Raw genomic sequence first — 24,248 nt, 5'->3', positions numbered from 1 at the left:
CACTGTTCATATTTTAAAGGATCGTCTTATGGAAGTTTGCATTTGTAAATTTATGTATTAATGTATTCTTAAATCCAAATTTATAAATAGTTTATTGAATAAATCGTTTGCTGTTTTTAAGTAAGCGCTATGTTTTAAATCAAACTATTTAATAGTCAATTTCAATATAATATTCAATAAAAAAGAACTTATTGATTTAAATATATTTTATTTTTAAAATAAGAAAATTTCCTTCAAGGAGTGTAACAACACTTCGTTTGGGGAACACCCCTGATGCAACGCCTTTGCATTTTTGCTTGGCCCTTTCGGCGTTTTCGCGACGCACGGTCACACTCTTCTGTGTATCAGAGCTGTTGTTGATTTTTTGTGCAGAAAACTCTTGGCTTCCCCGTGTTTTCCACAATTGCCCCATCGCCTCAAATTGTGTAACTCGGACGGAGGCCACAGAGACGCCCAAAGCAAGGAGCGCCGTGACAGAGGAGCAGGAGCAGCAGCTGAAGCTGGAGCAGATCGGCCGATGGACTACGAGAAGGTCGCGCTGAACGCAGGCGGAGGCAGTACAGCCGGGTCCGACCAGGATCTGTCCATGTGTGGCGGTCAGGAGGTGCTCGAGGGCCGCGCCAAGGAGAAGGCTCGTCGCTACTGGACGCCCAGCGAGGAGGAGCGCCTCTACGAGATCTGGGGCCGCGACAACTGGCGGTTGACTCGCACCGGCAAGAATACCATCTTTTTCGGCCGGTGGGCCGAGGAGCTTCGCGATCGGTTCGCCGTGGACGTGAAGCCCGAGGAGATCCAGATGAAGGTCAACCAGACCAGGGCCAAGTTCAGGTGAGTACCCGCCGAGTTTGGGTCTATGTTTCACTCACCATTTCGGTCTGCTTTTGCACACAGGTCGGTGAAGAAACAGCTGCAGGCGGACCCCTCCAGCCAGGCCACGCGCTGGAAGAAGTACGACATCATCAACCGCATCCTGAAGAACCTGCACAGGCCCAAGAACGCGGAACCCCTGCCACCAGAGGCACTGCTCAATAACCGGGACATGACGCCTCCACGCGATGATGCTCCCAATGAGCAGCAGCAGTCACAGCAACAACAGCAGCAGCAGCAGCCGGTACAGCAGCAGACTATCATCCTGGCCTCTGAGCCGCCGGCTGCCACCTTTTATAACAGCAGCAGCAATAGTAATCATGGCAGCAGCCACAACAACAACAACAGCGGTGGGATGAGCTTTAGCACGGAGCTGTTCACGGACCAGTACGACGAGGTGGTCAAACAGGAGTACGAGGACGAAGAGTACCGCTCGCTGCCCTTTCCGGAGCAGCTGCAACAGTATTCGCCAGCCGAGCCGGCTCAGCTGCTCGAGCTGCAGACACCACAGCAGCAGCAGCAGCAACAACAACAACAACAACAGCAGCAGCAACAACAACAGCAGCAGTTTCAGCAAAGCTATGAGCCGCAGTTTCAGCAGCAGCCTGTCCATTTTAATAACAACAGTGGCAACAGCGTTGTGGCCACCTCGACTGTCAACCACCAGCCCATCACGGCGGTAGCCTACATCAATAGCAGTAACAACACCATTAGCGTAGCCACCAACGCGAACGGAGCCATGGCGGCGCCAGTAGCGGTCCATGCTCCAGCTTCAGCTCCGACAGCTGCTCCGGCTCCGGCGGCAGCTCAGTCCTCCCATCCACCTGGCGCCACACCTGTTGCCGTGCCCCGAAAGCGTGGTCGTCCTTACGGATCCGTAAATCCGCCGCATGCCGACTCGCTGGAGGCTCTCTACATGGAGGAGGTTCGGCGGAAGAACCAGCTACTCTACGAGCAGACCAAGATCTGCCGCCAGCGCCTGGAGCTGGAGGAGCGCAAAGTCGACCTTATGCAGACCTTCTTTCCCAAGTGTCTGGAGCAGCAGGAGCAGATTCTGACCCACATCATGCACCTCCAGCAGCCGGAGCCCAACCGCCAGCTGCAACATCAGCATCCTGCGGCCCAGCGGCCGCAATGAATACCTTTTCGGACTTTAAAACCTCAATTTCGGATTGCAGTTAATGATCATTAGATTCAGTTACTCGATCAGTACCACAAAACTTAACAAAAAACATGCAACAATGTTTGTAAGATTAAGGATAAACTTAATTAATAAATAAATATAAAATCGAGAAATATTATATTGCTTAGTGCATGGAAGGAAGGAACTCTTTTAGAAAAGACTTTGAGTAAGGAACAAAAGCCTAAGACTGCAGTTAAATATTACAAAATGTAGTATAAGCCAGTAATTTTTTCAATGCATCTTACCGATGTATACTTTTTTAAAAGTGAATTCAATATCTTTGGTTTACCAATAGACTGGTGTTTTCTGAGACAGATGCCATGCGATTTGAAGTGTTCTTTACCTCCGTATGCCACTCCGACTATAAGATACTTATCGCTCATTAGCTGTAAAGTATTTCACTTTTTTAAAGACTTGGTTAAATATTAATAATAAACTTACTTGGAAACATACAGTCCAAAACACTTTTATTTAAAGCAATCGATTTAATCTATTTACTGACTGTACGAAGTACATATGTAGTTTCAGATAAAAACGTAACTTACGTTTTTACTGAACAACTGCACAGGAAAGCCTGAAGTACAGAGTCGAGTTAATTTTGTAAAGTAGTTAGTAATTATTAACGAGTGCCGTTTCTACTTGTTTCGGTTTTTGTATTTAAATGGGGGCTTTCGCTACGGCCTTTCTTCCACAGGGCTCAATTTTAATATAATCATGTACGGTCGCTGAAGTCGGTTCATTCACTCGTTCATTCCGGGCTCGTTCAGTTATGTGCGGTGGAGTTAAGTACTGGAGTGCTTCGTTGCTGCTGCTACAATTAGCAGTCGGTTTCAACTATCCAGCAGAAGCCAAACACAAGGCGCGAGCTAGGAGCCCCTGGAAAATAAGGGAGTCGCTATATGGCTTGGGAAAAAAACAGAAATTTTTTAATGGCACCTGGAAGACGGGTAAGCTGAGATCATAACCATGAAAACTAAGATCAGAAAAACCTATCCCAATTTGAGAATTCTTCTTCTTACATATTTAAGCAATCCATGTTTTTCGCAACTCCAGAAAACTTAATCTCAATTTCACGAATTGTAAATTTAAATCAATCCTAGCTTCCTATAAAATGGTCTTGCGATTTTTATACCCTTGCAGAGGGTATAATGATTTCAGTCAGAAGTTTGCAAAGCAGTGAAGGAGACGTTTCCGCCCCCATAAATTATATATATTATTGATCAGCGTCACTAGACGAGTCAATCTAGTCCGTCCGTCTGTCCGTCCGTTTCTGCGCAAACTAGTCTGTCAGTTTTAAAGCTTTCAAGCTGAAACTTTCCCAAAAGTCTTTTTTCTATTGCAGGTAGTATGTAAGTCGGAACCAGCCGGATCGGCCAACTATATCTTATACGCTTGGAAATACCATTTTTTAATTGGTTTTGAACTTCGCATTAAATTTTATAAAAATCGGACGACTATATCATATAGCAGCCAAAGGAACGATAGGAAAAGTTTTGGTAAAATATTATGAAAAAATTATATATTCGGTGTTTTTTAAAATATTACCTCCTAAATAACATTTTTTAATTAGTTTTGGATTAGGAATTAAATTTTATCGAAATCGGAGGACTATATCATGTAGCTGTTATAGGAACGATCCGAAAATTGGTGGGAAAATAATATGAAACAAATTATAGCTTTGTGGCTTTTCGACATATTATCTTATAATACTGGGTGTATAATTTTTTATATTTTAAAGAATTTCAATTTAATTCAATTTAATGAAAATCAGACTACTCTAAAATATAGATGTCAAAAAAATTGGATGAAAAAATAAAAAAATAATTTTTTTTTAATATCACTGAAGTTGACTATTTCTTATAACTGCAAGGGTATACAAACTTCGGCTTGCTTATAATGATTGCTTATAACTATCTAAAAATGAAAAACAAAATGTATCAAGTCTTTAGGGTAAAGAAATTCAGAATATTATCGGATATCGAATGATGTTCTTGAGATAACTTCTCTAAATGGGTCTGGAGAATGGTAGAATCTTTGTAGGCAAGTGTAGCTTTTAAGAGCGGTTCATAACTGAGGGCATCTGGCAAGGCCCTGGCGATCTCACTGGGCAGCTCTCTCCGACTCGTAATCTCCATTTCTGCCGCGGTCGACGTCGACGTGCACGCTAATTGCTGTGTGATTGCAATTGATTTCTGATTTCTGATTTCGACTCAGTTGCTTTTCGGCCGCGCCGCGGAGAGTTACGTGTTGTGGGTTTCGCGGGTTTCTTGGGCTGGTTGACAAGTGTAATTTCACCTATTGGGTTTTCGGCGGCATTCGACATGCACGCTGAATCGCTACTGACCACCTCCCTCCTCCTGGTCGTTGTTTGCCTGCGACCGTCCTCGGCGGCTGTGATCGGGCGTGCCGAGGAGGGGAATAAGACAGCGTGGGAACTAACGGAAGCCCTGTATGGCACTTCAGGGCTCCGGAGCTTCAATGGCACCTGGATAACAGGTTGGTTGCTCATCGGAGCGGTTCGACGACCCAGAAACGTTGGTCATTCCACATTCAGAAACCTTGTTGTGTTCGCCCGTTATCATCTGGAGTGCATCCCGCGGGGAGATATCATGCGGAGTATTCCCGCGGTGAATAATCATCCGGGGATTTCTACCGCCGGGCTTGTTGTCATAATCAGCGGGTGCTGCGACCTTATCAATGGGCTTATTTGTGAAGACATTTCTTATTCTAATTCGAACTGATCCATTCATTTCCCATTCAAAGCTCTACACAGAGGAAAATAAGTGTAATCTTCCGAACTTGGCAAACTACACTATTGTATCACACATTTTTTAATAGTTTTAAAACAAAAAACAAATTCTGGAAAAAGGTCTAGCCAAACTTAAAGTACTGCAGAAAGTTTCGTTTCGTTCAATTCTAAAATCTAATCTGAACTGATGATTACGATCATCAGTTTATACCTCGATAGCGCCATTATATTTCGTTTCTTATCTCCGCCTTTTGGCTAACTATAATGGCAGTGTTTTGATAACGTTAGCAACTTTAGATTTGCTATGATTTAGAATTCCTAGGTTACATCATTACTTAGGAAAGTGAGTTCTTTAGAGCTGTCCAATTTTCAATGTTACTGTCTTTGGAAACCTGAAATGGCTTTATTTTCAGAAGCCAACTCAAGTCTTCTCCATTGCTAGATTTCTCTTATTTAACTTTAACTTTCGACGTGCTAAGTAATGGCCTTTCTTTTTTGGCACTAGACCAAATTTAAACAATGGCATTACCATTAAAATGGTATTACTTTCTTATTTCCAATTAGACCTAAGTAGCGAGCAGAAATCAAGAACTGCTTAAGAAATCAGGCTAGTCAATGAAAGCTGAATGAACGTGATAATCGTATCCTAAACTAATTAAGTTTTTAGCGCCAAGCAATTGTTGGCTTAAACCTTGATTTTTCAGTGGTACCTAACATACTATATCCCTTAACATTATTATTATTTGCAGACGAAGAGTTCTACTACACAGCCTCCGACAGATCCATCCACAAATTCAATGCAGCCACCAAGACGGACGTGATCTTCCAAAACTCCTCGTTCCTGGTAGGATACCACAAAAGCTATATCAAAGACCTACCATTCAACCGGTTTATCTTTCAGAACAACTATGTGGGGGCCACCTTCTCACTCTCGCCCGATAACACGAAGATCCTGATCCGGCACAACCTCACGGAGAAGTTCCGACACTCCTACATAGCTCAGTACGATGTCTTTGATATCGAGAGCAACACGACCGTCCAGATCCACAAGGGCGAGAAGCTGCAGTACTGCGGATGGTCGCCGCTGCGGGACCGACTGGCCTACGTCTACCTGAACAATGTGTACATCCACTTCAGCGAGGAGGATGAGATCAGCATCACGGACGACGGCGTGGACGGAGTGGTGTACAACGGGGTGCCCGACTGGGTCTACGAAGAGGAGGTCCTGAGCAGTGGAAGCGCCCTGTGGTGGTCGGCGGACGGAACCAAGCTGGCGGTGGGCTTCTTCGACGACACCGATGTGGAGACCTTCAACTACTTCCTGTACGGCGACGGGCATACCGAGTTCTATCAGTATCCGCACGAGGAGCACCTCAAGTACCCCAAATCGGGCTCCAAGAACCCGCTGGTGAGCCTGCGGGTTTACGACCTCACCGACAGCACTCCCACCATGCAGCGCATTGTGGCGCCAGTCGAGATCGTGGGCAGCGATCACATCCTGCAGAACGTTGTCTGGTCGAATGCGACGCACCTGCTCATAACCTGGATGAATCGGCGCCAGAACCTCGCCTCGATTCAGAGCTGCAGCCACGAGGGCGTGTGTGCGGAGGTGAAGAGGCTGGAGGAGCCCCGCGGCTGGGTGGACATCAGCACGCCCAAGTGCCTCAGCACGGGCAAGAGCTGTATCTTCGGCTACTACATAGACAACTGGTACCAGGTGTGGAACCTAGACCTCGAGACGGGGCTCAACAGCTGGCAGTCGCGCGGTAACTTCACAGTCTTAAGCGTATACGGCTATGATGAGGCCAGGGACAAGCTGTAAGTAGACGGGATCTAATATGTAGTTAATATAATAACTATTTTCAAATATATTCCTACAGTTACTACCAGGCCACCCAGCCGGGAAATCCCTCGGTGTACCATGTGTTCAGCAATGATGAGTGCCTCAGCTGCGATCAAATCGATGTAGACGGCGTAGCCTGTCGCTCGGCATCGGCTACCTTCAGCAAGTCCTTCTCCTACTACACGCTCTCCTGCAACGGACCCAATCCCAGTTATACGAGGATCTTCGAGGCCGGCACAAAAACGCTCCAGGTCGACTGGGAGCCCAATACGGCGTACCGCAAGCAAATAGAGCTGAAGTTGCGACCCAGCTACCGTTTCTTGAACGTAACCCTGGCCGATGGTAGCATTGGAGTGGCCAAGCTCGCCCTGCCGCCCAACTTCGATGAGGCCAAGAAGTACCCGCTGATCGTGGTGGTGTACCAGGGTCCCAACTCGGTGCGGGTGACAAACGGGTTCACCTTGGGCTACGAGGCCTTTGTCACGACTTCCCGGGAGACCATCTACGCGTATATCGACGGCAGGGGAACGGGAAACAAGGGCAAGGAGCTGCTGTTCTCGGTGAACAATGATCTGGGCGATCACGAGGTCGAGGACCAACTGTTCGTCACTCGTTGGATGCAACAGAATCTGGCCTTTGTGGATGCTGAGCGTTGCGGCATCTGGGGATGGAGCTACGGGGGCTACATGACGGCTAAGACCATCGAGAAGGATGACGAGCGGATCTTTCAGTGCGGCGTTTCAGTGGCCCCAGTCACTTCCTGGCTGTACTACGGTTAGTGAATAATATCCTTAAAAGTGGCAGCTTCTTCACGAGTTCCACCTTTATCTAGACACCATTTACACCGAGCGCTACATGGGACTGCCCACCGAGGACGACAACTTGGCCAAATACAACGAGAGCAGCGTTTTCCTGAACTTGGAGAACTTCAAATCTCACGACTTCCTCTTGATTCATGGCTCCGGAGACGACAATGTGCACTACCAGCACTCCCTGCTGCTGGCCAAGCTGCTGCAGCAAAAGGACATTCAATTCGAGGAGCAGGTATTAATATTGATTCAAAGCCTGGTTCAGAAAATGTATAGCTTCCTCTTGTTAGACGTACACCGATGAGAACCACGGAATCGGAAATGCACTGCCCCATTTGTACCATACCATTGATGCCTTCTGGATCAACTGCCTTAGCCTAGATGTCCAGGAAGACGCTGTGTAGTAGAGACAACTGGTGTCCTTCTAGTCAAATATATGTATTTGAAACGTTTTTACACTTTTGTATTCAAATTTTATTAAATGTTAAATGTATACAAAACGAAACAAGAACATTTCTTAACGAGGCAGAAAAGCCTAGAAGGTAATACAAAAATAAAAATATTATATTGAAAATTATTTGATGCTTAAAAAGGAAAGAGTTTTGAAGATGTCAGTTATAATATTTAATTTTCCTAGGCAAAAATATAAAACAATTTATTTTGAGTGTATCAAAGTCACCTTTTCATTAGGGGCTGAAAGCAGATCCATTGTTTACCCATTAAACCTAGACGTCCTTGAACTCTCTTTTGTTTTGTTTGCTAACTGATTAATGTGATGCGGTTTCGGATTTTCTGTCTTAAAGGACTTATTTATGCCTCGAAAGACTTGTTTATATTCATTAATCAGATCCAGGGGTCCAAAGTTAAATGGAATTCTCAGTTGCAGTTTAAAGCAATGATAATAAAGACTCTCAAACAATTTCCGCGCATTTAAGCCAGGCGATGCAGATGGGATAAGCCCCAGCACAGCCGGCGCTAATCGGGGTGTCATTCTGCTTTGGTGGCTCCTGATGCTCCTGATGGTCCCGATGCCGGTTTGCTGGTGTTTTCCTGCCGGATTAAGTGCCCAACTAATTGCGTTCTGTGGCGATCCACACGCCCAGTGGAGATGTCATGAAAACGATGCAAACTTTTAAACTCTTGCGATTGACCAAGCATGAAATTTAATTTCGTTCCCGCCATTGTTTCTACATAATTGTTAATTTTGCGCTTTCGGAGCTGTAAAAATAAAAACAGAGGCCCAATTAAGGGCAGGAAAGGAAGCAGAAGTGAAAATGGAAAAAATAAGGCAACAGACGCTGATTGGTTCTGCGAAAGAGTCAGTATAAATAAGCTTAAATGCATAATTTAAAAAATAATGGAAGCCTGTAGCCTTTTGCTGCTATAGACCCCTGATAAAGCGTCAGTAGACTTGTGGTTTAAACTATGAGATACAATTTTAGTAATTACTTACGTCTATTATAAACATCTTTAACAAAATAATAAATTAAGTCCTTGACCCATGTTTTTATTGTATAAAATAGCATTTAAATAAAACCATATTTAAGTAATCCCCAACGAACGAATATAAGTTTAATCCTAAACTATATTTTAACTAAGCCGTCTGATACTTGTTTCGTCTGGAGCAGTGCGCCAGATATCATTTAAGAAATTACAATGTCTATTATAAAACATCTTTAATTTATAAATTATAAATTACAAATGTAACGATGCAAGCCCCTAACCCATATTTATATCGTACAAGATAGCATTTAAATAAAACCATATTTAAGTAATCCCCAACGAACGAATATAAATTTAATCCTAAACTATATTTTAACTATGCCGTTCTGATACTTGTTTCGTCTGGAGCAGTGCGCCATGTGACAAATTAAATTAATGAAATAGGGCTCAGCCGCAAAAATGTCGAGCGGAAGGCGCAAATTTTCGCACGTCCAGCGACATTCTATGTGTGACGTTGTGCGAGTTTATGTGTTTTTCGCAGCGCCGGTTTATTTCAGCGGCGGCTCGACATTTTGCTCAACTTGGGGCCTCCCGGGTGCCTTTTGTTTGACAGCGCCAAGGCGGAAACGTGCCCCACGTGAGGGACGGGGATAAACTAAAACTACGCTGTAATTTTATTGTGTGGAAAATATTCCTGCCTTTCGCATTCAGGACGCTCTACGAATGTCTCGCGGTCGCTCGGGCCGCAAAAAACTTGTTGACCTTTGTGACATTTCCATACAAAGTGAGTTTTTTCATATTTTTGCGGTTAAAGTCAGTAAATTAAATTTAATTACTAAAAGTGCTTGGATTTTCCAAGCCTCAAAAACTATAAAGATGCAGCTACGAGCGAAGTAATATACATTCCCAAATGGAAACACTGCGCAGAAAAAAATGTTTCAGTTAAAATCTGGCAAGTCTTCCATAAAAAATATAATAAGACAAATCTACAGAAAATAAGGCATGACATTTTTTATTGGTCTCGATTGTGCCATGAATATTTAATTTTAGGCAATTTTTTTTTTATATTTATTAGCTATTATACATTTATTTTTATTGCAGTGGTAAAAGTTCGCCATGTCGAATTTAGGTTTACCTTTCCTTAAATGTGGCTTGCCTAATAAACTTGTTCCGCATAGAAACAGACCTCACAGAAAGTATTAACTCACCATAGATATTTGCTAAAGTTTGCTTTTCGAGAGAAGTTGCAACTATGCATATCCTCAAATTGGTTGCCCTCGGCCTTTGGTTTTATTGTGCCGAGAGTTGTCCGAACTACTGTTCAAGAAACTATCGCCCAGTTTGCGGTTACGATGGCACCTGTTACACGGAAGCAAGAAATCCCTGCTTTATGAAAAGCATAAACTGCTCAAGAGCTGCTAAGAAAAGAAGTGGTAATTCAAAAGGTCCTCCATTATATGTCACATATTAATCGATACTTGTATTTTAGTTTTTAAAACTGTTCGCAACAAATCTTGCCAGAAGTCGGACAAGATGTGTAGGCCAGGGTGGGCAGATAATGATCGATGACTTTAAAAATACTTATTTTTTACAACTTATTTATTAAAAATTAGAGGTTTTGTCAATAAAAAAGGCCGAGTCGAAGTCGCGAATTCTTCAGTTCAAGAGGAAAACGCATAATCGCATATACAATCGAAGCATCTTCTTATTTTGTAGATGATTTGCGACCATCGTTTTTCAGTCGTAGAAAATGGTTTATTACCCTGAACATTCGTACGTGTTTGTACTTCTTGGATATGGTTCGATTTCGGCCTTTTGTTCTGCTCAATTAGCAACGCAGACTGACACCAATTGCGATTAATACCCAGAATGTCAAAACTCTGGGCCTTAAAGTTCTCTGTCCAGGTTTTTGCCAAAGGTCAGCAGGGTGATGATAGTAATACATAAAAGATTGTAATAGTCCGGTCCCGTCTTGACCCGTCTATGTTTTTCCCTCCTTTTTTATATAGCGCACATTTTTAGGCTCTGCAGTGCAATCATTTTTATGGCCATGTTCAGGTCCTCCGGGAATTAAAGCACTTTTTTGAACCACAAATAAATGCTGAGTCAGAATATTTAAAAAATGCAACAATTTGTGGCGTGCAGAATAGACCAAATATCCACATGTAAAAAGTAAAAATAGAGTTAAATGCAGGAAGCTTTTATTTTATGTCCCTGTGGGCTATTTTGTGAGTACATATGCCGCTTTGCATTCGATTTAAACATTCTGATGGTTGCAGCAGCATTGCGAAATGTTCATTTTATTTTATTAATTTATGCCCAACCATTTCACTTAAAAAAAAATTATGCTGCAGCGAATAAATATTGAATAAGATAGAATTGCTTCAAGTTCCGTTTAAAATTTTTAAATTTATCGCCACCGACGACAGCACAAACCACAAGGCGTCCTAAAATAAAGTTTGAGGTCGGTGAAAGAAATCATTTTAAGCTTATGTCCCAAGGAAAGTTTTTCGATGGCGTTCCTTCTCCGTTCAATGGAACTGATTTTATCCCTTAGGAGAAAAAAGCTGTCCTGTAGAGACAGTTTTAACCAGAATGGAAAATACATATTTTTGCAAACTTGGATTTTACCAATGCCATTAGCCACTATAGAATTAAATATCAACACTTAATTGTAAAAGATATTAAATTTTAATAGATTACATTAAAGCACAAATAAAGCTTATAAAAACCGCACATAGTGTTCATATTTCAATTGCTTTAAAAGCCGCATAAACGCAATGGCAAAATATATTCAAAGAGAATTAAATAAAAAGCTTACTATTTAAAAATTACATTATTTAAATTATAACCAAGATAGGAAAACATAATCTGCACGAGCGAAGCTAATAAAAAACCAACATATATTATAAATGTTTAAACTGCTGCAAAATCGGACAAAATGCATTGCCAAAAAGCTGTTAAAGTGGGCAATACAACCAACACTTATCCAAAGTGGCAAGCTGGCCAGGATCCAAAAGGCGCCCCAAGAGCCAATCCTAAGCCAAAAGCCTGACCTGGCTTTCGTTTTGAGTAAACAATGGCAAGACTTACAGTTGGTTTTCCGCTGGCCTGCATTGCCAGGACTGCCAGGATTCTATAAGCCATATGGCCTGTGGCCACAGCTTATTTGAGACGTCTTATTTCTTGCACTTTGCCATTGCTTGACATTTTCCTCACGAATTTCAATAAAGAACTTGAAAGTGTTTCGCAAGTTTCGACATAGTTTTTTAGAAATAGGAATGTTTATTGCTACATTTTTTCTTACATTCTGCTCTTAGGACTTGCGGTGCCTTTAAAAACTTGTTTTTGTCTTAGGAAATGTATGATTAATTTAATATCTAAAAGAGTTTTTTTCATAAAACTGTACTGAAAATATAATTATTATTTTATCGATATTGGTGTATCGATTAGAGTAAGGGGCCACATCAAAGAAACTTAAATTTCAACCCAAGCATTGTGATTCTTTTGTTGCTCGCCAAAATTTTGTTTAGAACGTGTCCAAACTTCCAAGTTAGGAAAGGTCTCAATTTATAATTCCATTATTCTCGAAAAGTTCTAGTCAAAAATTCAGGCACGTGCACTGTTTGCACAACGTCAGACAAGGAATTTAAGTAATTAAATAATGCAAGCCTGAATTAGAGAACACTTCGGGAAACCCCAAAAATAACCAAGCGAATGAAATAGAATATAAAAATAAAACTCCACCAGAAGAGCCTGTACAATGTGGGCCATATCTACGGGCAGGAAATGTTGACTTTAAGTTTTGAAAAGTGGAAAAATGTGCCAGAAAAATGCTCACGCTTGGGAGAAAAATACGTCGAGCCCTAATCAACAAACAAGCGAAATACGTCGACAAGTTGTGGGAATTTCAAATGGCTCGAGAGGGCCGAAAAATGGTAGCGCCAGAACAGAAATGTGACATAAATCTACTTTGCATATGGAGATGAATAAGCCCGGCGATTTGAGTTATGTGCCTCGCGTTACGCATACGCCATGTTTTCAGAGAGATTGCTACAAAGTGGGAAGTGCTTAGCATCGCACTCCATCCCTCGTCGCCCCTTTCTTAAAGTCGTAAATCCAAATGGAAGCCGTTCGGAGCAAACACTCCTCCCATGGCTTTACGGAGTGGAGCTTTAAGCCCGGATTGCAGCTCGCATGCTGCGGTCTCACATGGCGTATGCTTAATTTTTGCTGCCTCCCGAAGCCTTTTATTATTGGCAAGAACTCAAACATCAAAGCTTATGGCTGGCATAGAAAATGTCTATAAAAATAGCAATAACCGAGAAGTATAAAGCGTTTCCATTGATTTAACTTAAAGAAGCTGCTGCAGGCAGAGCCTCCTCGCAAACGTACTTTTTCTTTGAATAAATAAAATGGTATAAAACTGTTGGCAGAAGGGTTAATAAAAACATCTCCAAAGTATCTTTTTGTGCGCCGCTTTCCCCAGGGGCATTCCTATGTGGCTTTCCTTTTCTGGAGAGAACATGAAGGGAAGGGACCCACATACGTTTGTTATAATACAAAAGTACAAAACAAATTATTTTACTTCAGCTGCTGTTTACCGTAGCTCCAATAAATCTTTTTATTTCTCTTTTCGGCCTTCTGGGCTTGTCTTTTTTTACTTTTGTTTAACTTGTTTTTCCATCTATTTAAGCTCATAGGCACTGTCGAGAGAGCACTACGCTCGCAGGTGGCTGGGGAAATGGGGAGTTGGAGTGAACTGCAATTGTTTTAACCTTTCCCGATAGCCAACTCGACATGCACGCTACCTGTCTCGTCAGCTATGCATCGCTAGAGTTTTTCATCTCGATGTGTGCGGTAAGGCACTGTCCTACAAGCAAATTAGACGGAGCGAATACAGATACTCACAAATAAAATTTGTTCCAGAATCAGTTTGTAGATAATAATTTCTAAATAAGTAATTTATTTTCTATTTTAGGTTTGAATAGGCAACTATATTTATAATAAGGATGTATGTCTGAAAATTAGATTACCGTTGTAAGTTCGAAAATAAGTGCACTTAAAATACGAATATATTTATTTTTGAAAAATTGAATTAGTTGACAGGAAATTGCAATTAAATTCCAAATTTTTTCTTAAATGCTTCCGGGTATTACTTTTGAAATAAGACTAAAATTATAGTTGTACCACAACTTTGTAGGCCAGTGTTATTAACGCCCGCTGGCTGCCACAGCATTGGTTTACCAACAGCAGTAAAAGCAAGAATAATGTGAATTTAAATTTTTCGGGTTAACCGAATTAAAGTTGCCCGGATTGTGCAGCGATTCGCCGATAGTTCTCTTTTTCACTTTTTAAATTAAGTTGTCAGGGCGGCAATCACTTCCGATTCTCGACAGCAGCAGTGGGGCGACAATGAAAACAGCTGGTGGAAATGAAATTATGTGGCACATGCGACCGGGTTGTTGTTCCCACTGACATGCCTATGTCAGCGAAACCATAATTAAAAAAGGTTAAGGGATAAGTAGGAGGTTACACGAAATTCGCAGCGGACCTGTAGGATTTCTCCCGTCGGTATTGCAGATTTCAAACGACCATCAGGATAACAGTTTTAAAGCCTTATTGCTTAACGAATTTAAACAATTTCATCTTAACTTAAGCGACTGATGCATTATTAAACCTGGAATTATATAATTCCATTTTCTGTCTCTTCATGTTAAGGCATATTTTCCAAATTTATAATTTAATTTAAATAATGTACATACATTTTAATTTCCAGTCACATCTTGTTAATTGTAACAAATTTTCCAATTCAAACGTTTTTTATATTTTTTATATATTTATTTATGATATTTTATTGAATAAGAAAGGCTTTTCTGGTAGCCTTCACCTACAGGATTTTCTGTCTTCTCAACCATCTACTCGTTTATTTCCGAACTTATTTAACACCCATTGTTCAGTAATCAAGGTACCCCTCCCTTTTCCCCTTTAAGGCCGAGCCGTTCGATCCCCAACTCAATCAGAAAGTTCAATTGTTCGAAAAGGGGCTTCACTCATCAGCATTTTGCATGTTCATTTGTGGGCCTTGTTGGGGAAAGGCAGTGCAGTGCTGCCAGCCAGTTACCCTAATAAAGCGACATTCTGCAGCCTGCCCCATAAATATGAAGAATAATGCGGAATGTTGTCTGCCTTTCGGCTCTTGGCCTGGCTTTCGTGACGTGTAAGCGGATTGCCAAACTTCCGAGCTGAGCTGCCAAACTGCAATTTTCCAAGCGAACAGGCCAGTCCGTCCCTCCCCCCACAGGGCCAATTCCATTCCTTCGTGACGCAAACCGCCCATTAAATGCATATCAAGTCAAAGTCAGGGCGGAAATCCTTTGCCAGTTTGATTTATCGAAGCCTGCCGCCAGGCGCTCAGTCTTTCGAGGCGCACAATTGGGCCATCACTTTGCTGCTCCCATGCAATTTGTCCAACTTGGCAGCACTGCCACAACAAGGGTTTAATGAGCTGTGCAAGTCAAAGACTTGCTAAGTAGCAATTATGCATTTTCTCGTGTCCATAAAAGTCGATTTCGGATTTCCAAAATTTCACTGCCCCGAAAAGATAAATATTCCTTAGATTAGCAGCACTATATAACCAGATCAGTTATAAAATATTACTATTCAATGGAGAATCACAGGACTAAACGATTGTAGTAAAGCTGGACATTCTAAAAGAATTAAATTTTATAAATATTTTAAAGAGTTATATCATAAATGATACACTTTGAACAGGTGTAAAAAGAAAAGGTTGATAACTTTTGAGTACTATCGATTGGGAAAACAAAAGGGTGTTTAGAAAGAGTGCCCCAAAATCACCCCCTTACTTAAAGACTTGTAAAGTGGAGCAGGAAAAAAAGGGGTGAGATAAAAATATGCAAACAGCGCTTAGCATTCCCTTTTTTCTATGACCCGAAACAGCTATAAAAATGTTACCTTGCTTAAAAAATCCCGGGCAGCAGGACGTGCCCAAAACATTTCTGTTTATGTGGGCAGGTAGCAGCAACATGCAAAATAGCCGCGCCACTCTCGAAAAAGAAGCCCAGACAAATTTTGTTAAGTACTCAACTTGTTATTACCTTGCCCGTCTCAGGGCATGCACATTTATTAGAAAGGCCCGAGCATTTCGTATTATTTATAAGTATATTATACATTACTAAATTATCTAATCTAAATAACTTAAAAGTGTTAAAAAGTATGCAATACAAAATTGAACAACTTAAAGAGTGTCGAAGGGTATGCTATGAAGATTGGAATGTCTTTCAATGATAAAAATTAGGCTCTCTTTCTTGAGGTTTATGTATCCATTCATAGTATCCTTTTAGATTAATCCGTAAATTGCTTTAATAAAAAAGGAGAGCATATTACTAGCGACCTTAAAATATGTCAGAAGGACTGATTTCCATTGTTTCAGCCGTGGAGATGCAGCGGTTTGCGGTATTTGCGGTTTACAGCCCGAGGTGTTCCTCAAGCCGGGCACGTCCCTTCTGTTCGAGGCTCCCAGGAAGCGAGTGAGTTGTTTGGCGAGTTAGAGCCAGGACTCTTGTCCAGGCGGCTCGGAAAGTGCAGGAGCAGTCAAGAGTCAGGGCGGCATTTTCAGCTTGGATGGCGTTTGCCTAAATATTGCCAAGGAAAGGACTAAGAGGCTTAGCTTTGAATGCCAAAAGTTCACTATTTTCTTAGACAAGTTGCAGGGCGGAGCATTTTGGGCTTAGGTTTTGAAGAGGATAATTAGGGACATGCTACCAGGCTCGCGAACGCGGTTCGGTGCACAAACGGCCCTTGGGGCGGTAGTGCTCTTGGAGGAAAGAGAAGCCCCTTTTCGGGAAGGGGGCTCAACCAGCTAGCGTGACAATGCCGGCAAAGATGTCAACGCGGCCTGCAATAAAGTTCTCCATTTTACTGACGCTGCACATTCAGCATAAGAAGCCGGGTTCTCCATTCTCAGCCATATTGCCAAATTCAGCGGCAAGCCGCTTTTCCTTTGCATGCAGGCAGCAAGTTTATTGAAATTTTATGCATTTCCTGCATTATATGAGGCTGCTTTTGTTGTTATGATTCCGCCGAAAAGTTTCATTTTCGATACTGTCTACAAGTTTTGCTCCTGACAGCTGCTTGGCTTTGGCCTTCATCTCGCATGATTTCACATCTTTTGTGTGGCATGTTAGGCAACATTTCAGGGGTCTTTCGATGGCTTTAGTTAAATCTTTTAATCGCTCTAGAAAACAATGCACTACTTTACAAGCGGAAATCTATACAAAAAGGATTCCGAAGAGAATCAATATTTTAGTAATCAGTATAGTTTGCAATGCTCCATTTAATCATATTCGTGTTAGCTGATATACATAGTGTAATGAGACGTTATTTCTTTCGAATTTCGATTTCGATTCAAGGGTCTATGTCGACATAAGGATATCCAATGAGTGGCGACTCTGCGGGAAACTAACTTGCGGATTTAGAATAGTTTATCGCGAGTTCTGGTAAGGCATGATAAGGGGCATTGTACCATCAACGCGTAATTTCTTAGAACCCTGCCCAGTGTAAGATAATGATCCTAGTACGTGGTAGTTTTTGGGTGGACTTCAGAGTTCGTGATCTATTTCTTCTTCTTGTCCTTTTTGTCATCCTTTTTGGGACCACTTCCTGGAGGACATGAGGAGAGATAGCCGCCACTCATCATACGGTCGAATGCATCCAATGGATCGTAATTGGAGTAGAAGGTCCTGTACTTCCTCTTGCGTGGGTTGTTGTGAAGAGTGTAAAGTAGCAGTGGGGCTATTAGGGCCAGAGTGCAGGCCATTTTCACGTTGCGAAAAGTTTGGTTCAAGTGCAAATCATGCATGGGAAACTTGAACTCGGGGGGCTGTATTTATAAAGGAAAAACCCATATATATTCTGATGTTTTACGATATTTTTCTTACCTTATGTGCCGGCATTTTTGATATTTTATGTTCCTTCTTTCAAGAGAAATGTTATTAAAATGTAAAATATTACAATTCGTTCTCGCCTACGGAGGATAAGCCTACTCGTTTTTATATGTAAGCTATTTGTTTAAGCTTTAAGTTTTGATAAAGTTTCTGATTTCATAGTGTAAATTTAGCCATTTTATGCAAAATTAATAATATATTTATATGCAAAATTCAGCTAAGTCAGTATAACTTTAAAAGAAAATTGGCTTTAAAACTTTTATTGAATAAGTGACTATTATAAAAGTTGGCTGAGTTGACCGTGTTTAGTGTGGTCTTAAATGTTTAGTTGCATTTATGTGCCAACTTTCTTTTAACACATTTTTGTGTTTTTCCTCGTTTTTGTTTGATGCGCAGCCAAGTGCAAAAACTAAAAACCCTAAACTTCCTGCCAAGGCCAATCAGAGTCGGGTTCTGCCCACACTGAGTTTGTGATTGTGGTTTTTTATTTCCTTTTGAGTGGTTTAGGGACAAATCGCCCGTTCTCAGATGGATTGTATACATTCAGCTCGTGATGATTATCAAATCAATGCTGCCAAACAAAAAAGGTAAGAAATAAGACCTAAAAAAATATTTGTTTATGGTGGTAGAAGTTACATATATTTAATGACGTATGTATGATGTACCTGTTTACCGCTTGTTAATCTTGTTGTTTTAAAAATCTCGGCTCCTTTTCCTAATTTGCATGAGTAGCTCAATAAATATATATATCAAAGTTCACTTTTCCAGTCTGCCGCACCTACACAACCGGTTAAACTGATACTAGAAATACCTTCTTTTGTATTCTGTGGCTGTAAAATCCTGCACAGGGGACCTGCAATTTGCATTTGGCAATTAAATCACAAGCTAACCGTTTGGAAAAACACCCTTGAAGTTCACTTCTTTCTGGTCAGGGGACCATTCAACTTTAACCAGACGGAAAGATTTTAAAGTCCCTTTGCATAGACATCGCGGTGCATTGAACCGCCTCACAAAGAGACAATTTCAATATGTTGGGCGCCTGGAGGCGTTGACGACCATTATAAAAATAAATCCTGGTCTCCAATCCTTCTCGAGTTTACCGCCTCCATCGGGATGCCGATGTATGGGCGAAAGACATTATCGGGGGCGTCTTCGATCTGCCGAGTGTCCACATATCTTCGGCCATGCTGACTTTGCAATCCCATGTCGAGAAACTTTAAAGAGTGCTTTGGGCTAAGTAGGTATAATGAAATTTGAGTAGCATTTTGAACTTGCTTCTTGGCAAGTAGACTTAGCACAAACGGCTCTTTAACCATTTCGGGAACTTGAACTTTGTGCCTCAATGAAATTTATTTAAATACCACATCAGCACGTTTTTTTAAATTTCTGAAAAAAATTGGCTAATCTTTTTTAACTGCAGAAATTTATTTAAGGAAAATCACCTATGGTATTTTCTATCCGCTATTCTAGACTGCGCCGTCGCCGTTTTCTTGGTCTTTGCGTGCAGAAGGAATATAATTTCCCTTAATTTATGAAATTTTTCCAACCGTATTCTGTGGACTTCTTGATTAATATATATACGAGAATTGCATGCTCGGAACAACCTATGGCTCAGTGAACTTTGTAATCCATTCCGCCACACTCAGGACGGGAAGGCCAACGAACCTCAGTTCCATCAACTTTTGACGTGGTCATGTCATTATTATCTATTAGTTATGGCCCAAGTGGATGGAGGGCCACGCCCCTGTCCTTAGCTTGGCAACCGCTGGTTTCCCTGCTCCTCCTGGCTAATTGTAAGTTATTGACACGAAACGTGCCCGGGCCAATGCCAATAACGATGACGAAAGGGGTTCTACAAACGCCCACCTGTAACCGAGAACGGTAATTATAATTTCCTCAGGCTATTGGGACTCAGCACGCCTCTTCTGTACTGTTTGTAAAAAATTAAGCTAATTGAATTATAAATGAAGTGCTAATGGTAAATATTGGGAGTCATTAATTATAATTTTATACAATTACTCAAAGGGTATTCGATTATATCTTAGCCCATTAATGGTCACATTTAAAGAAATTATGGTGTGTCCTTTTTTTCCTTATTCCTTATTTTTTAGAATAGAAAAGAGGGAACGCTACAACTGAGTGAGTCGACTATCACATACCCAAGTCAAGCCTTAACTCTCTAGCTTTTATAGTATTTAATATCTATTATAATATCTATTAGTTCACCCTTTTCCTACGGAAAGCAGGGCAAGGCCAGATTGACTTCTTTCTGATCCACAGCTCCACAGAATTTTTCAATTTATACAGGATACCCTTCATTTTGGCACGAACGGCATGGTCCTATCGACATAATGAAATATAGTAACAATAAAATGAAAGCTTCGCTAGTCTACTAATTCCACCTTTAATTATGTTCAAGGGTGCCCCAGGATACCCATATTCTGATGCGAAAATATCTTATGTGCAGCCTTCGACAAAGAAACTATTAAAGGCCGTATGTGGCACACCCGCACTATACTCGTACAGTTCGTGTTATCTGCCTCGATGGGGCTGGGGTCTCGTCCAAGCTTTATGGTCTCTGGCCCGGCATCGCCGTTCGCCAAAGGGTTCATTAGTCTTTCCATACACAACATCAAAGCCAATGAACGTATAAAATGCAGGGAAGGTAGAAGCTAGGAGCTCTGGCTGGAATGGGAGGCGGCACTGCAGTTGGGGCAAAAATGGCACAAGCGCAAACAGCAGAATTCCAAACAAAAGTCAAGGAGCCAAGGAGGCGGCATGAAAGCAAACGTGACACACGACATTGGAACAAATTGCGTTGGCAATGCGGCGCAAAGTATGCAAAAAGCGAATACACGGGCCTTGGGTGGGTCAATATGCCGCCCAGCGGAGGAAACTTTGCCGACTAGACCTGCGAAAAGTTTCATCAGACGAGAGGCAGCACTGGCATCAAATCGATTGTATAATTGTCGACGCCCGTGGATATTTGGGCTGCCCCAGGCACCCCAACGCCCACTTGTTCATCGTCCTTCAAGGACATGTTTGATTTGCTCACGCACGCCAAGCGCAAAGTGCTGTCCGACTTTCTCTGGTCTTTTCCTTTTAATTTTCATGCCGCCCTGGGCAGTCATTATTCATTAGAGGGCTCGCCCCAGAGAGTGTGCCAAAACATTTGTTAACTTTCCAAAGTTTCACATCGCTCTCGGGCAAGAGCTTGCTTTTTACCACAGTCTAGTTTTAATTAGTGGGTAGATGATCACTAACCGCCTGTTTCCTGCTGAAAACTTCTTCGCTTCGCTATCGTTATCAGCTTAGCAATTAACCATCACTTCAATTCATTTGATGGTTTATGTAATTAGTGCGATGGTTTTACTTTCATAGTAAGGGAGCACGGAAAGTTAAACCGCAATTTATATTTCAGAGTGTGAAAGTATAGTAGCATCGAAATAAGTCAAAACTAAACGAGGGTATCTTATGAAAAGTACATATATACTGAAACAAAGAACATTAAGTTGGCGTTGTATTTCCCATCACTTATATCCAAAATGTAAGGCTGTACAAAGAAGTAAATTTTAATTTTTAATGAAAATTATAAAAATCAAGGCTCTCGAAATATAAACAAGAGAAAACACCAGAATCGAAAGCCTCGACTATCAGTTACCTGTCATTCAGCTAACAAAGAAGCGCCACCTATCGTTCATTCCTATAGGCGAGTTTTTTTTGGTGTATGAATATATCTCAATCCCTCTCCCTCTCTCACTCTCTTGAATTTTGTATTTATTTATTATTGTTTTGCTATAACTTTTTAATGAGTGGTCCCATTCGAATAATTTTTGCCATGTAGATGCGTATGGATAATAAGAACAAAATGGTATTCAAAAGTAAAAAAAATATTTTTAATTTTGCAACCTACAATGAAGAACGAGTAATGTTATCTTACCATGCAGTTTTATTCACATTTCCCTATCTTCTTACCAAGAAGGTTTCTCATCTACTCATCGACTTAAATAATTTTATAAGAACGCAAAGGGGGATGTTTTACCAGTCCTTGCTCCAAAGTCCCACTCCGGAACTAGTTAAATTGTAAAATTAATTGCCTTTGATGAGCTACTGTTCAATCTGTTTGCCCTCTCCAGCGGTCTTGCCCAACCGCATTGACAATTTATGTTTGCCAACTGCTGAGGCAAAATCAATTAATTTCAATGGAATTGTGAATGGATATGGGGGAAGTGTTTGTGGGACTCTTCACTGAGGTGGAGACAATTGATTAAAATTGCCATTCCATGCGTCATGCTGCGACTCAAATTAAATCTTGCATTCAAAGTCGTTGGTAACTTTTAATCTCCTCCTTGGCCACTCCATATTGAGGGATTCTTTGGCAAGCTCTCCGCTCAATGTACACATACTTAATTTATTTGCGAACAGCTTGCCGGCCACAATTCAATGCCTTGAATTCCAAGTACTTGGGTACCTCACCCAAGTCCAGGCCCAAGCCCATGTGCTGCTGTCTTCGACTTATGACTACTTTTCCACTTGAACTTGGCGATGGTTTCGGTTTGCCGATGACGGAAATGCAAATAGAAGGTTGAAAGGGGATTTTCACGAGTCACAGAGGACGTCCTGATAATCGAATTGCATTGGCATTTTCCTGTGCAAATCCTTTCTTATCTTTTGGTTAGTTTTGCGGCTTAAGCCCTTGCAAATGCTGGCATATTCCAGGGAATCCCAACTTTAAACATTTCAAATTGTCTCAAAAAGGCGGAAGACATCGAAGGGCATTCGCAATAAGATATGCCGCTGAGGATTGATTTTTGCTTGCAAACTTTAATGCACGCAAAGCTTTCGAAACAGACAGCATTCACTCTCACACTTTGGATCAGCACACATGTTGCAAGTTTTCCCGCATTGTAAAATTTTAATAGCATTCGTGCATTGAACAGGTACCACGTCCCAACTGCTTTTCCGGCGTATCCGCCAAAAAGGCCAACCAGGCCAAAAAACTTTATAGGTGAAACTTTACAAATCGCAGAAATTGGCATATAAATATCTGTAAAACTCAATATTTTCGTAATTTTATAGCCGCCCTTTCCTTAGTTTAGTTACTGGGAAAATATGTTTCTGTTTTCTCCAAGTACTTCATTTCCTAATGTCACTACAGGTAGTTCAACTTTTAAAGGATTTGATTGAAGGGGGATACAAAATGTTGTAAAGTGAAAATCAAAAAGAATAAAATACATATTTAAATTGTAAACCGTATTAATATATTCTTATTGAGTAGAATAAAATATATTTATCATAATACGAAATTTAATTGTATTACCGTATCAACATCTATTTATTTTATCCCTTGTGTTTTTGCAGAGAATATTAGATTTTAAGTTTGAATTTTGAAAGGTTGTTTTTTAGCATCAACAGTTGATCAAACCATTTTTGGCTGCCCTTTATTGAGCTTTATATTCTTTCGGTCTAAAACACATCTCCCGAAATCCGGTGCAGTTTAAAAGTTTGACTTATGTTTGTTTTCTTGTATTGCGCTCATTCTGCGAATTCTTCAAAGCAAATTAATATTGCAAAACCATTCTCGAAATTTATTAAAAAATGAAAGCCGCACGAGCACTTAGATGCCGGAACATTTTCTGTAGAGCAGACCACTTCCGCTTTAATAAAGTTCGATATTATAGCCATGACCAAGCGCGCTGCAACTACCATTACTACACAGAGAAAAATAATAATATTAAATAAAAAAGGCATATGAACCAAACCAAATTGAATTCAAAGAAATGATCTTGACTATTTCAAAGTTGATATAGATTAGCAATTTTTGTGATTTCGCAAAGTAGAATTTTTGGGTCATATATTTTAAATGTAGGGTGGGTAAATTTTGGTGCCTAAAAATATATAAACCAATTTGGAAATGCCATTTGTTAAGAGACTTTTTTTTTGGGCAAAAATCATATGGTCTAAGTGTTTAATAAAGATAAATATCGCATTTTGATTGCAAAAATTGAAACCCCTTATAAACCTGCCCCAAATTTGAATATATTTCAATAAATTAAGCCGCACTTGTATATTTATTTTAATTAAATTAAAAGGAGACTTGCAGTTCATGATCCTCAACTGACAACATTCACCCAAGTTTGAATATTGGTGAAAAGACCCTTGAATAATTTGAATTACTAAAGGTGCTCGCACCTTGAAATTCGAATTTATAATTAGTTTCCCACTCATGCTAATGTGGCAGCTTCACCTTGACTTTGACTTCCTATTGCAGCAACTCCACCGCAACTGCAGCATTGCGGCGGGCGCGAATAAAATGAAATCTGATATGAAGATATATTTGGAAAATATGGTCATCCCAATTCAGGGCGCCTGCGTGGAGAGAAAGCCA

The 24,248-nt window shown here is 41.0% G+C and overlaps 4 protein-coding genes across 6 annotated transcripts in view; 3 read left to right on the top strand and 1 right to left on the bottom strand.

Moving 5' to 3' along the window:
• Positions 1 to 201: 201 nt before the first annotated feature.
• On the top strand, positions 202 to 2,502 carry LOC108034259 (myb-like protein AA). Its single transcript, XM_017109116.3, has 2 exons — positions 202 to 828; positions 892 to 2,502. The coding sequence occupies exons 1-2, from the start codon at positions 518 to 520 to the stop codon at positions 2,003 to 2,005; spliced, it is 1,425 nt and encodes a 474-aa protein (XP_016964605.3). The 5' UTR covers positions 202 to 517; the 3' UTR covers positions 2,006 to 2,502.
• A 299-nt stretch (positions 2,503 to 2,801) lies between these two features.
• On the top strand, positions 2,802 to 8,025 carry LOC108034141 (venom dipeptidyl peptidase 4). 2 transcript variants are annotated; one of them, XM_050885189.1, is made up of 6 exons: positions 2,802 to 2,997; positions 5,549 to 5,643; positions 5,701 to 6,617; positions 6,680 to 7,416; positions 7,475 to 7,686; positions 7,742 to 8,025. In XM_050885189.1, the coding sequence occupies exons 1-6, from the start codon at positions 2,820 to 2,822 to the stop codon at positions 7,853 to 7,855; spliced, it is 2,253 nt and encodes a 750-aa protein (XP_050741146.1). In that variant the 5' UTR covers positions 2,802 to 2,819; the 3' UTR covers positions 7,856 to 8,025. The 2 variants fall into 2 exon arrangements, with proteins under 2 accessions (XP_050741146.1, XP_016964425.1); XM_017108936.3 differs by lacking the exon at positions 2,802 to 2,997 and adding an exon at positions 4,246 to 4,546.
• Positions 8,026 to 9,576: 1,551 nt separating this feature from the next.
• The window catches only part of LOC108034098 (trissin receptor), a 42,103-nt gene continuing 27,431 nt past the window's right edge, over positions 9,577 to 24,248 (top strand). For both annotated transcript variants that reach the window (XM_017108866.3, XM_017108865.3), the window contains exon 1: positions 9,577 to 9,678. In XM_017108866.3, coding sequence (XP_016964355.1) covers positions 9,618 to 9,678 — 61 coding nt within the window. In that variant the 5' untranslated portion in view covers positions 9,577 to 9,617. The remainder of the gene's footprint in view (positions 9,679 to 24,248) is intronic.
• Positions 17,231 to 17,983, bottom strand: LOC108034099 (uncharacterized). The gene is made up of 2 exons (XM_017108872.3): positions 17,855 to 17,983; positions 17,231 to 17,796 (listed from the first exon to the last, which is right to left on the bottom strand). The coding sequence occupies exons 1-2, from the start codon at positions 17,867 to 17,869 to the stop codon at positions 17,530 to 17,532; spliced, it is 282 nt and encodes a 93-aa protein (XP_016964361.1). The 5' UTR covers positions 17,870 to 17,983; the 3' UTR covers positions 17,231 to 17,529.

Source organism: Drosophila biarmipes, chromosome 2L (genome assembly GCF_025231255.1).
Source record: "Drosophila biarmipes strain raj3 chromosome 2L, RU_DBia_V1.1, whole genome shotgun sequence".
Classification (NCBI taxonomy): Eukaryota; Metazoa; Arthropoda; class Insecta; order Diptera; family Drosophilidae; genus Drosophila; species Drosophila biarmipes.
This window is presented reverse-complemented; position numbering and strand designations above follow the sequence as displayed.

Bases quoted from the DNA above. Each gene is read 5' to 3' on its own strand.
- LOC108034141 (XM_050885189.1), top strand. From the start codon at position 2,820: ATGTGCGGTGGAGTTAAGTACTGGAGTGCTTCGTTGCTGCTGCTACAA. The intron at 6,618-6,679 runs GTAAGTAGACGG...ATATTCCTACAG, and splicing joins GATGAGGCCAGGGACAAGCT to TTACTACCAGGCCACCCAGC. The intron at 7,417-7,474 runs GTTAGTGAATAA...ACCTTTATCTAG, and splicing joins CACTTCCTGGCTGTACTACG to ACACCATTTACACCGAGCGC.
- LOC108034259 (XM_017109116.3), top strand. From the start codon at position 518: ATGGACTACGAGAAGGTCGCGCTGAACGCAGGCGGAGGCAGTACAGCC. The intron at 829-891 runs GTGAGTACCCGC...TTTTGCACACAG, and splicing joins CAGACCAGGGCCAAGTTCAG to GTCGGTGAAGAAACAGCTGC.